At 47.5% G+C, this 10,520-nt stretch overlaps 1 protein-coding gene across 1 annotated transcript; it reads left to right on the forward strand.

Moving 5' to 3' along the window:
* Window positions 1-1,358: 1,358 nt before the first annotated feature.
* On the forward strand, window positions 1,359-9,953 carry LOC311315415 (calcium-binding and coiled-coil domain-containing protein 1-like; the record flags this gene model as incomplete). Its single annotated transcript, XM_084446084.1, has 11 exons — window positions 1,359-1,490; window positions 1,911-2,013; window positions 2,688-2,905; window positions 3,308-3,352; window positions 3,857-4,005; window positions 4,375-4,444; window positions 7,509-7,763; window positions 8,378-8,503; window positions 9,031-9,205; window positions 9,585-9,787; window positions 9,873-9,953. 11 exons carry the CDS (start codon window positions 1,359-1,361, stop codon window positions 9,951-9,953), a joined length of 1,557 nt encoding a protein of 518 aa, XP_084302210.1.
* Between the last annotated feature and the right edge of the window lie 567 nt (window positions 9,954-10,520).

Genomic DNA, 10,520 nt, shown 5'->3' on the forward strand with positions numbered 1-10,520 from the left:
GGCCAGGGTCCAGAGGGTCATGTGTCCGCTGATCTACAGCTGCCTTGGTTCCAGGAGGGTCAGTGGGATAGTGAGGAGAAACCTCCCAGACTCCAGTTACCAGGCCCTGCTACTGAGAACTGAGACAGACAGCCTAACTGCTGCATGCTGCCATTGCAACACCTTTTCTAAAAATGGACGTTGTAGTCCAAGCCCAATGATCTGCTGTTCTCAAGAACTATATTTCCCATTAGCAAGCCCACTTCATAAAATACATGCAGTCCACATGCTTGTGTTGTTCATGTTGTAGTTGAAGTTTTGAAGAGAAGGCTACAGGATAGTACAAGTCACTTTCTTACAATCTAATTTCCAAGCCAGGCATGCAGCACTGAACTTCAAGTGCTAAAAGGAAAATACTTATATCAATATCAACCTAAGGTAAGGTTTCACAAGTCATCCTTGAATTGCAAATGATTTTTTTTAATCTACTAAGTACTTTAAAACATTATTTACTTAAATCTGAAAATGGCTAGGCCTATTCCATTCAATAACCAGCTAGTCCACGCTTAATGTTGTATTTCCTCAAAATGAAGACCTTTTCCTTTGATTTAATACTTTAACTTTAATTACACTCCCCTGTAACTCATCTACGGTTGACAGAATTAGCTGGGTATGAAAATACAGCCTGTACATTTTCAGGGTCTGTTTCCATACATATAGGTAATTTGGTGATAAATGGCTAATTTATAAATAATATATCCTATTACAGTTGTCAAAGTGAGGGTGATATACAGTAGGTTATGGTCTAACTCAGAGCCAAATATGTACAGTATGTGCACAGTTTGTGCATGATAAGTCATGCTGCGTATGTATGGTGAGTGACCGCTGTCTCCCAACGCCCAGTTATCCCTAGCAGGTGGTGAGCTGGCCGGTCCAGTCCAGAGCTTCTCTGAGTGATGACTTCTGCGCCGTGTTAACATTCTCAGAACCGACTCCAAGAGCCCCCTGCTCGAGTTGGCGTTTCACAACACTTGGAAACCTAATATTAGGCCAGTTATTTCTCATGGCCGTCAGTCTGATCATGAGTAAGACAACTATACAGAACCATACTATATGCCTATCTGAGTTTAGATCTTCAAAGTGAAACATTTTGAAATGTTTTTCTCGTTGATACGGCCTAATCTCAAGCTTGTTTATGGTTGATGTTATTTGTAAACACAGGACCATGTGCGAGTGTCTGTTGACATGGACATGCTGCATTCCTTTACACTGCTATCGTTTTCATCAGCTGTTCTCCTCTGGACTTTAACTGGAACACTTGTCCTCCTCACCCTGTCCATGTTTTCATCTCCATACAGAAAGCCCAGTTACTCAGATCCATGGAGAAGCAGTCCACGGTGGTGTTTCGGAATGTGGGGCAGCTGTATTTCCCCCAAAGTCGAGTAGAGTGTCACTACAGCCTGACCTCCCTGCATCACTGGACCAATAATGACTGGATCGGGATCTTCAAGGTACAGACTGCAGGACACAAACACATTGCTTCTCTCCACTACAGGAGAACACAAGCATTTCATTGTACATGGTAGCCGTATCTTGTACATATGACAAATAAAGATAGAGCTAACATTTGGAGCTTCCTACAGTTCCTAATTCTGATTCAGATTCAGATTCGGAAAACTTTATTGTCTGTCGTGACAGAAAATCATCTTAGACCGGCTCAACAATCAATACAATTTAACACAACACAACAACATACAGTACATTCCTAAAACCAGCACAGGGAATCATTAAAAATAAGCATAATATTACTATGTGCAAAGTGGCATAGTGCGTGTGTAAGAGTTCTTCCTCATTGTTAGTTTAAAGTCTTTATGGCAGTGGGAATGAAGGAGTGAGGAGTAAAGGAATAATAAAAGTTCTGTATCGTTCAGGTGGGCTGGTCATCAGTGAAGGACTACTACACCTTTGCTTGGGCGCTCACTCCTGAGAGCTACACAAAGGGAGACAATGTCAACTGCTGTGTACATTTCCAAGGTAAGAGGGCATCAATGCCAGGTTTGTACATTTCCAAGGTAAGAACCCCCTCCTACCTCCAGGCCATGGTCAAGCCCTACACCCCCTCCCAAACATTACGCTCTGCTACTGATAAATGATGGAGGTTTGGTATTGAAGAGCCAATGGCCGAGGAGAGGAAGTAGTACGCCGGAACAGAATTGTAGATCAGACCCAAGATTTATTGAGTACAACAGCAGACGAGATCCCGGGTCAATCACAGACAGTACAGGGTACTCTGATCAGACAAACTAACATTGAGTTTGTGCCATCTTTTATAGTCACGGTGTGGCTGATTCTATACATAGTTCAGTCTTACACCCTTATACATTCTGTGCTTTAGTGCCTAGTTGGCTTTTACTGTTTGCACCTGGTCTTCTCTCTATTCCTAGATTCTGACCATATGTGTCCTAGAGATGGGAATAGCTTAAGAACAGGCAAAATAGACAGGACTATAGTCATCAGAAAAGAGTCATCAGAAAACCTCTTATCAGCTACCTCAAGGCAAGTGGTTGGAGGGTCTTAAGTGAGAATTCCATTGTACATGGTACTTGTGGGTAGATATTACAAATAAACATAAATATCCTTAAATAATACTTCAAACTATTTTCTGGGGAAGCAGAGTGATTAAAGGTCCTTGTCTGCTCCTGCCCCAGCCTTTTACCTGCCCAACCCTGGTCCCACGGAGTATGAGTTTGTGTACATCGACGAGAGAGGGAGGGTTTGCGCCCGCAGTCGCCAGTTCACGTTCTGCGCTCCCAAGCCCCTGGACGAGCTGGAGACCCTGCAGGAGGAGCGCAACGCCGGGGAGGAGGAGGGGGACGGGGGGACGGACGACCTGCTCCTGGTGGTGCCCAGGGCTCAGCTCCTGCAGGTGGGGAACGTGGCGAACAGCTCAGTCTCATCACCCTGGTCCTAGAGGGCCCGGTTCCAGCCAGACGTCTTAGCGAGTCTTTCAGCAGTTAGGATCGTCCTAGAACTCTACGCGCCTACTGAGCCAGTCTACAGGCCTACCGAGCCAGTCTACGGGCCTACTGAGCCAGTCTACGGGCCTACTGAGCCAGTCTACGGGCCTACTGAGCCAGTCTACGGGCCTACTGTGTCAAATTAACGCACACACGAGGCCTCATTGTTCTGTTCCTCCACTTAAGTGATTTAACACTCCTTTATTCGTCTCCTTAAGTAAATGACAGCTGCACACGCTGGTCTCAGTGCTTTTATCTCCTGTCATGTGACCCTCCGGGCCTCTCCCTCACTCTACCATGTGTACGAGCAGATCCGTCTAGACGAGTGCCTGAGGGAACGAGCAGACCTGCAGCGGGTCCTGGACGAGTCCGAGGGGGAGAGAGAGAGGGAGAGAGACAGGAACAAGGAGGAGAAGAGGCAGTTGGAGCGCGAGAGGGAGGAGTTGATGGAGGAGGTGTCAAGGTTGCGGGAGAAGCTGAAGCACAGCTGGGAGAGGATGGACAAGATGGAGGGGAAACGCAAGGTACTGTCTTCCATGTGTCGGACGCTAGGCCTACTGGACGCTAGGCCTACCGGACGCTAGGCCTACTGGATGCTAGGCCTACTGGACGATAGGCCTACTGGACGATAGGCCTACTGGACACTAGGCCTACTGGACGCTAGGCCTACTGGGCGCTAGGCCTACTGGACGCTAGGCCTACTGGACGCTAGGCCTACTGGAGTAGGACACATTCAACATATAACATACAGGCAAATGAGTCTTACACCAAGATAAATGTAACAGACATATTTCTCTCTCTCTCTCTCTCTCTCCCTCCCTCTCTCTCTCTCTCTCTCTCTCTCTCCCTGACTCTGACAGGATGTGCAGTGTTCTCAGGAAACCTTGTCCTCGGAGCTCAGTGGTCTATTGGCGGTCAGGGCCGAGAGCAAGCAACGAATCAGAGAGCTGGAAGATGACATCACGGCTCTGACTGACAGAGAGAAGGAGACAGAGGCCGAACTCGAAAGGTAAGCAGTTGCTATGGAGGCCTTTTTCTTCGACTTTCTTCTTCCCTCTGGGAATCAAATCAAACTTTATTTGTGTATCGCATTTCATACACAGAGGCAACACAATGCATTTTACAGAAAGCAATGGGAGGGTGGTCATAGGTCCCACCCCTACATATTCCAGAGGGAAGCAAAAAAAAACGTTTCACCCGGGGGTCAGAAAAGTGAGCTGTAAAAATTCTTCACTGACCTCTCTCAACGAGACGATCGAGCAAGCTCCTTGAAAATGTTTGACTATCGGCTAAGAACATATACAGAGCAGTAAACATGGGCTAGATACTTCATAAGAGAGACAGAAGACTCCAGCGTCTGGTTTTGTCATGTCCACAGAATGAAGGAGAGAGTGAAGAAGATGTCCACTCAAAGGAAGGATGAGGAGCTGGAGAGGAAGAATCTGCAGGTAAGTGATAGCTTGTTTTTTCACACTCTCTCTGGGGAGGCATGTCGCCAGCGAGGTCCATAACCCCGGCAGCTCTCTGGAGCAAGGCCAGGCCTACGCGTCGGTGTCCTAGTCGCCCCACTGACCTCCGCAGTGGGATATGGAACACCAGTAGCAATGATTCATAGAGAAAAGCACACATGACCCATGTCCATTTCCAGTCCATCTGGGTCCCTGGTCTGTGCGCTCTTGGCAGGGCAGGGCAATCGGAGATCTCCACCTTCTGAACGTCTGAAGATTTCTATGTTGAAGTAGTTGCCTGAACACCGGCGAGAGCAGCCAGTAACAAGACCAAGCCTACTGCTTTGGATTGTTTCAAACCTGAACACATACAGTATATGCCCTAAAAACTGTGCATTAATCTGCAATCCTTTTTTTTTAGCCTAACTCTCAAATTATATCCATTCACTTTAAGCGACTAAATCTGAATGAAAGTTCTCTATTCTTAGTCTATTGTAGTAGTAGTAGTAGTAGTAGTAGTAGTAGTAGTAGTAGTAGTAGTAGTGGTAGTAGTGGTAGTAGTAGTAGTAGTAGTAGTAGTAGTAGTAGTGGTAGTAGTAGTAGTAGTAGTAGTAGTAGTAGTAGTGGTAGTAGTAGTAGTAGTAGTAGTAGTAGTAGTAGTAGTAGTAGTAGTGGTAGTAGTAGTAGTAGTAGTAGTAGTAGTGGTAGTAGTAGTAGTAGTAGTGGTGGTAGTAGTAGTAGTAGTAGTAGTAGTAGTAGTGGTAGTAGTAGTAGTGGTAGTAGTAGTAGTAGTAGTAGTAGTAGTAGTAGTAGTAGTAGTAGTAGTGGTGGTAGTAGTAGTAGTAGTGGTAGTAGTAGTGGTAGTAGTAGTAGTAGTAGTAGTAGTGGTAGTAGTAGTAGTAGTGGTAGTAGTAGTAGTGGTGGTAGTAGTAGTAGTGGTGGTAGTAGTAGTAGTAGTGGTAGTAGTAGTGGTAGTAGTAGTAGTAGTAGTAGTAGTAGTGGTAGTAGTAGTGGTAGTAGTAGTAGTAGTAGTAGTAGTAGTAGTAGTAGTAGTAGTAGTAGTAGTGGTGGTAGTAGTAGGAGTGGTAGTAGTAGTGGTAGTAGTAGTAGTAGTAGTAGTAGTAGTAGTAGTAGTAGTAGTAGTAGTAGTAGTAGTAGTGGTGGTGGTAGTAGTAGTAGTAGTGGTAGTAGTAGTGGTAGTAGTAGTAGTAGTAGTAGTAGTGGTAGTAGTAGTGGTAGTAGTAGTAGTAGTGGTAGTGGTACTAGTAGTAGTAGTAGTAGTAGTAGTGGTAGTAGTAGTGGTAGTAGTAGTAGTAGTAGTAGTGGTAGTAGTAGTGGTAGTAGTAGTAGTAGTAGTGGTAGTAGTAGTGGTAGTAGTAGTAGTAGTAGTAGTAGTAGTAGTAGTAGTAGTAGTGGTAGTAGTAGTGGTAGTAGTAGTAGTAGTAGTAGTAGTAGTAGTGGTAGTAGTAGTGGTAGTAGTAGTAGAAGTAGTAGTAGTAGTAGTATTAGTAGTAGTAGTCTATTTTTATTCTATTGTAGTAGTAGTAGTACTACTAGACAGTAGACAGCCTCCGCCGCAACACTGTTGTTTTCAGCTTGTTTTCTTAAAAAAACTGGACATGCGAGGAAACTGCTGTAAAGCATCTGACTGCCTTGACTCTTTTTCTTTTCTGATCTTTTGTTTTGCTGCTTCTCTTAATGTGACGGTGCTCCATTTTACATGTACCGTTCTTTGTCAAGATCAAACAGATTGAACCAATTGACCTTGTGACCTGCACCTGTGTGATCTGTCTCAAGTTCACTAGCTTTAATAGTGCCCTCTATAGACTAGTTTTATAGCCTGCTCATTTATCTATGGAAAGGTAGCCTACATTCCCACCCATTAGATTAACGAGTAGCTATAGAAAATATGTAGGCCACACAAGCTTCTCTCTTTTTTTAAAAGACATGGGCCCATATAAACTGTTCAAAATATTAATGTTTTTTTTATGTTTGCGTAAGGAATCTCACCCTAAATTTCCATCGATGTCCCTGCAACAAGAAATGCAAAGGGCCCCCTGAGGTCTTGGGCCCCTGGGCCCGGTAGACCCGTTCAGTAATATGTCTTTGATTTGACACCATGCAATATACCATAATAATTTCTAGCGCGTAATACATGCGCCAAAATCAGAGTTTGTGGTTGGTTGTTCACCTTTATATTAGTGAGGGCTTTTGGGGACAGGGAGTCAAATTTAGGAAATCGAACCCTGGAGTGGAACTACTCGGATGGCGCTGAGTTGGCGTCCTCCGCATATCGCGATATCCCTGGGAATTGCGGTCGTGGCTAGATAGGGTACAGCTGCAGCCGGTGTAGAAGGGCGGTGAAGGCTAGTTCCCATAAGCGCAGAGGACATTTAGGGTTAAGGTTAGGGTTAAGTTTAGGGTTAAGTTAAGGTGAGCTAAGTCATGTAATTCCTGAACTTGTAATCAACGTATATCATACTTTTTAGAGTTTTTCCGAGTGTGACCAGAACTCTGTACTGCACAAAACAGAAATATTTTAACCTGTACTAGTCAGATACAAGCCAGGGAAGCCAGGAATAGGGCTAAACATGAAATTCAGTGTCCTTATCCTTTAAGGTTAGGTTTAGGGTTGGGGATAGGGTCTCTGTATTTAAGGGAGCTAGCCTTCTACCCAGGCCGTAGCTGTACCCCATCTAGCCACAACCAGGATGTGCTCAAAGCTCGCTGTCTGCACGCATCCACGCATGCATGGTATGCGGACCACGCGCTGCAACCCGGCCTCACCTGATGGATCGCACACAGAATCGGACATGGGCTCATGTATTGCATGGTGGTCAAGCGTGTGATTTGGACGTAGATGGGCGTGATCGGGTTGGTTTATAGACTGACTTGTGAGTCTAACCAAAACTAGCAACAGTAAGAGCTATCCATTTCCCCGTCTAGCTACACTCCTAGTACCTAGCTTGTGCCTCTCTAGAACCACATTATTCAGTTCCAGGCCATCCCCGTCTGCAGCTCCTCCTCCTCCTCTCCTCCTCCTCCTCCTCCTCTCCTCCCCCAGATGGAGATCCAGGCATCGCTGGAGGAGTTGCGGGCCCTGCAGGAGCGTGTGGAGGCCAGCGAGCGGGGGGCCGAGGCCCTGCGCAGCGAGCTGTCGGAGCTGGGGGCCCAGCACGGCCACACCCACGCAGAGCTGCACCAGGCCCGGCTGCTGGCCGCCCAGCTCACCCTGCAGCTGTCCGAGACCAACGTGGCCCTGAGGGAGGGGCGCGCCAACTGGGCGCAGGAGAGGGAGGCCTTCAAACAGGCTGCTGAGGTGAGCGGGGGGAGGGGGTTAGGGTAAGGCTGTGTTCCCACCGGGCGCGGCGAGAAAATTTGCGCCGCCCAGTTCGCCCAATTTTGCCGCGGGATCAAAAAATGTAACTTTTGCGAATGTTGTCGCCGCCACCGCCGAGTTTGGCGATTCGCGCCGCCCGTGCCGCCTGCCGCCCAGTTCACAGGCATTGTATTGACTTTCTATGTAAACTCGCCGCACCGCAGGAAAAATTTGCACCCGGTGTGAACACAGCATTAGGGGGTTAGTGGGTTAGGTTAGGGTAAGGGGGTTAGGTTAGGGTTAGGGGCTTAGGGTTAGGGTTATGGTTAGGGGGTTAGGTTAGGGGGTTAGGGTTAGGGGGTTAGGGTTAGGGGGTTAGGGTTAGGGCTAGGGGTTTAGGGTTAGGGGGTTAGGGTTAGGGGTGGTGGGACTATTGTCTACATGCACTGATGGGTCTCACCTACAGTGTGTGTGTGTGTGTGTGTGTGTGTGTGTGTGTGTGTGTGTGTGTGTGTGTGTGTGTGTGTGTGTGTGTGTGTGTGAGTGTGCGTGTGTGAGTGTGCGTGTGTGCATGTGTGTGTGTGTGTGTGTGTGTGTGTGTGTGTGGGCTGCAGGTGGATAAGGACAGGATCCAGAAGCTGAGTCGCGAGCTCCAGAGGAAGGAGGCGTGGCTTCAGGAGGAGCGGGCGGAGCGAGAGAAGCTTGAAGTGGAGCTGGGTAGCGAGAGAGATTGCAACAGGGTAGCCTAAATTAAAACATCTAAAAGCATATCGCAATCCCTGACTCAGCCTACGTACCTGGCCGCGCAAACACATACACCTCTAAATATAGCTGGTCCTAAGGCCCGTGGCCCGTGGCCCGATCGGCAGATCCATTTTCAAAGACGGGAGAAACCAGGACAGAACCCGGGTCAGAACCTGAGTGAGAAAACATGCTCTCATACCATCACACACAAACAGGGTTAACCCTAACCCTAACCCTAACCCTAACCCTAACCCTAAACATGCTCTCATACCATCACATACAAACAGCCAAGACGCAAATAGATAATCTGGCGCTAGCTCCCGGTAGATCCGTCTCCACACAGTCACAACACGATCAATCTCTCAGACGTCTCCCCTGGGCGGTGATTCTGGGTCAGTAATGCTGTCACGCCCGTAATGGCTCAGGTCAGACCTTGGGGTAGAGTAATCTGATTCCAGATCTGTGATTCTAGATTATTTTGCTACTGCGAGCTCTGTGAACACAGTGCCACTGCCCCCTGTAGGTGCAACTGGGTGATGCACGCAGGGAGGTCCAGGAGCTGAAGACTACCCTCAGGACGAGCCAGACGGACAGAGAGCAGCAGCTACGGGACAGACAGGCAAGGACCGGGTTCTCTGACCGGGACATGTCTCAAACAGATGGTTCTGTTATCCTCCCATATAAACACAACGTCTCAAGTTAACTAGTATATTCAGCCTTTTAACTGTTTTATTCATGTTTTTATAGACAATAACGATAAATGCAACACTATAAAGTCAAAGGTTTTGTCCTCGTATCTCCTTCTATGATTCCCTCTGCAACGGTTACACACACACACACACACACACACACACACGCACACACACACGTACACACACACACACACACTGTGTACAGGACTTGATGGACTACATTCATCAGCTGGAGCAGAGACTTGACGTAGTGGCAGATACCAGGTGGTGTGACGTGGCCCGGCGTGTTTTCACCGGTGAGTGGAACCAGGAAGTCAATGTCACCTCTGTCTAGACAGCTCCAGCCCTGCGTTAGTCCTGCTATAAGGAGAACCTGTATCTGCAGCTCCTGATGCTTCTGAGGAGGAGAAGCCTGGGTCTCCACCTCCCCCCTGGACGTCCAGGCCTCTGGGCAGCCAAGCTCCGCCCGAAGCCCTGGCCCTGTCCACCCCCAGGGAGAGCCCCAGCAGGGCCGAGAGCCCCTCACAGACAGACTCCTTCCACCAGCCCCACCGCCAAGAAGAAGACGCCCCCCTCGAGACACACGAGGTAGGAGGGTACATCCGCACAACATGGCGCCAGTCTGACCCTTTCAGCAGAGCGGGTAGTGACACCATCTTGTTTGTGTGGTCAGGACGAGAAGGGGCAGCATCTGAGGCCAGCTGAGGAGAAGCCGCTAATCCTGCCGGACATCACTGACCCCATCCTGAGGTGACGACTGGTCTGCCCAAACCCTGCTCCCTCCTCTCACACTGTCCTCTCCTCTCTATCCCTAAACGCCCACCTCAGTCAGCCATGAGGACTTCATTTAATCACACTTATCACCTCTGCTCCCTTTACCATGAAGGCCCCAGCTGAGTCAACCTGATGTTACCTCTCTCCCTAACTTCTCTCATAAATTGCTTATATAGGCATAGCTAAAGCACTTAAGTGCCCCCAAATGAAATAGCCACAATAATAAAAAATATAATTATTTTCTCACTCCCAAATTGGAGAGTTATAGAGGCATTCCATCAGTTCGAGTAGGAGGCTGAATTTAGACTAGTACATAGAGAAGTATGAGGGTGAATTTAGACTAGTACAGAGAGAAGTATGAGGGTGAATTTAGACTAGTACATAGAGAAGTATGAGGGTGAATTTAGACTAGTACATAGAGAAGTATGAGGGTGAATTTAGACTAGTACAGAGAGAAGTATGAGGGTGAATTTAGACTAGTACAGAGAGAAGTATGCGGGTGAATTTAGACTAGTACAGAGAGAGTAGGAGAGTGAATTTAGACTAG

Source organism: Borostomias antarcticus (genome assembly GCF_949987555.1).
Source record: "Borostomias antarcticus genome assembly, chromosome: 11".
NCBI lineage: Eukaryota > Metazoa > Chordata > Actinopteri > Stomiiformes > Stomiidae > Borostomias > Borostomias antarcticus.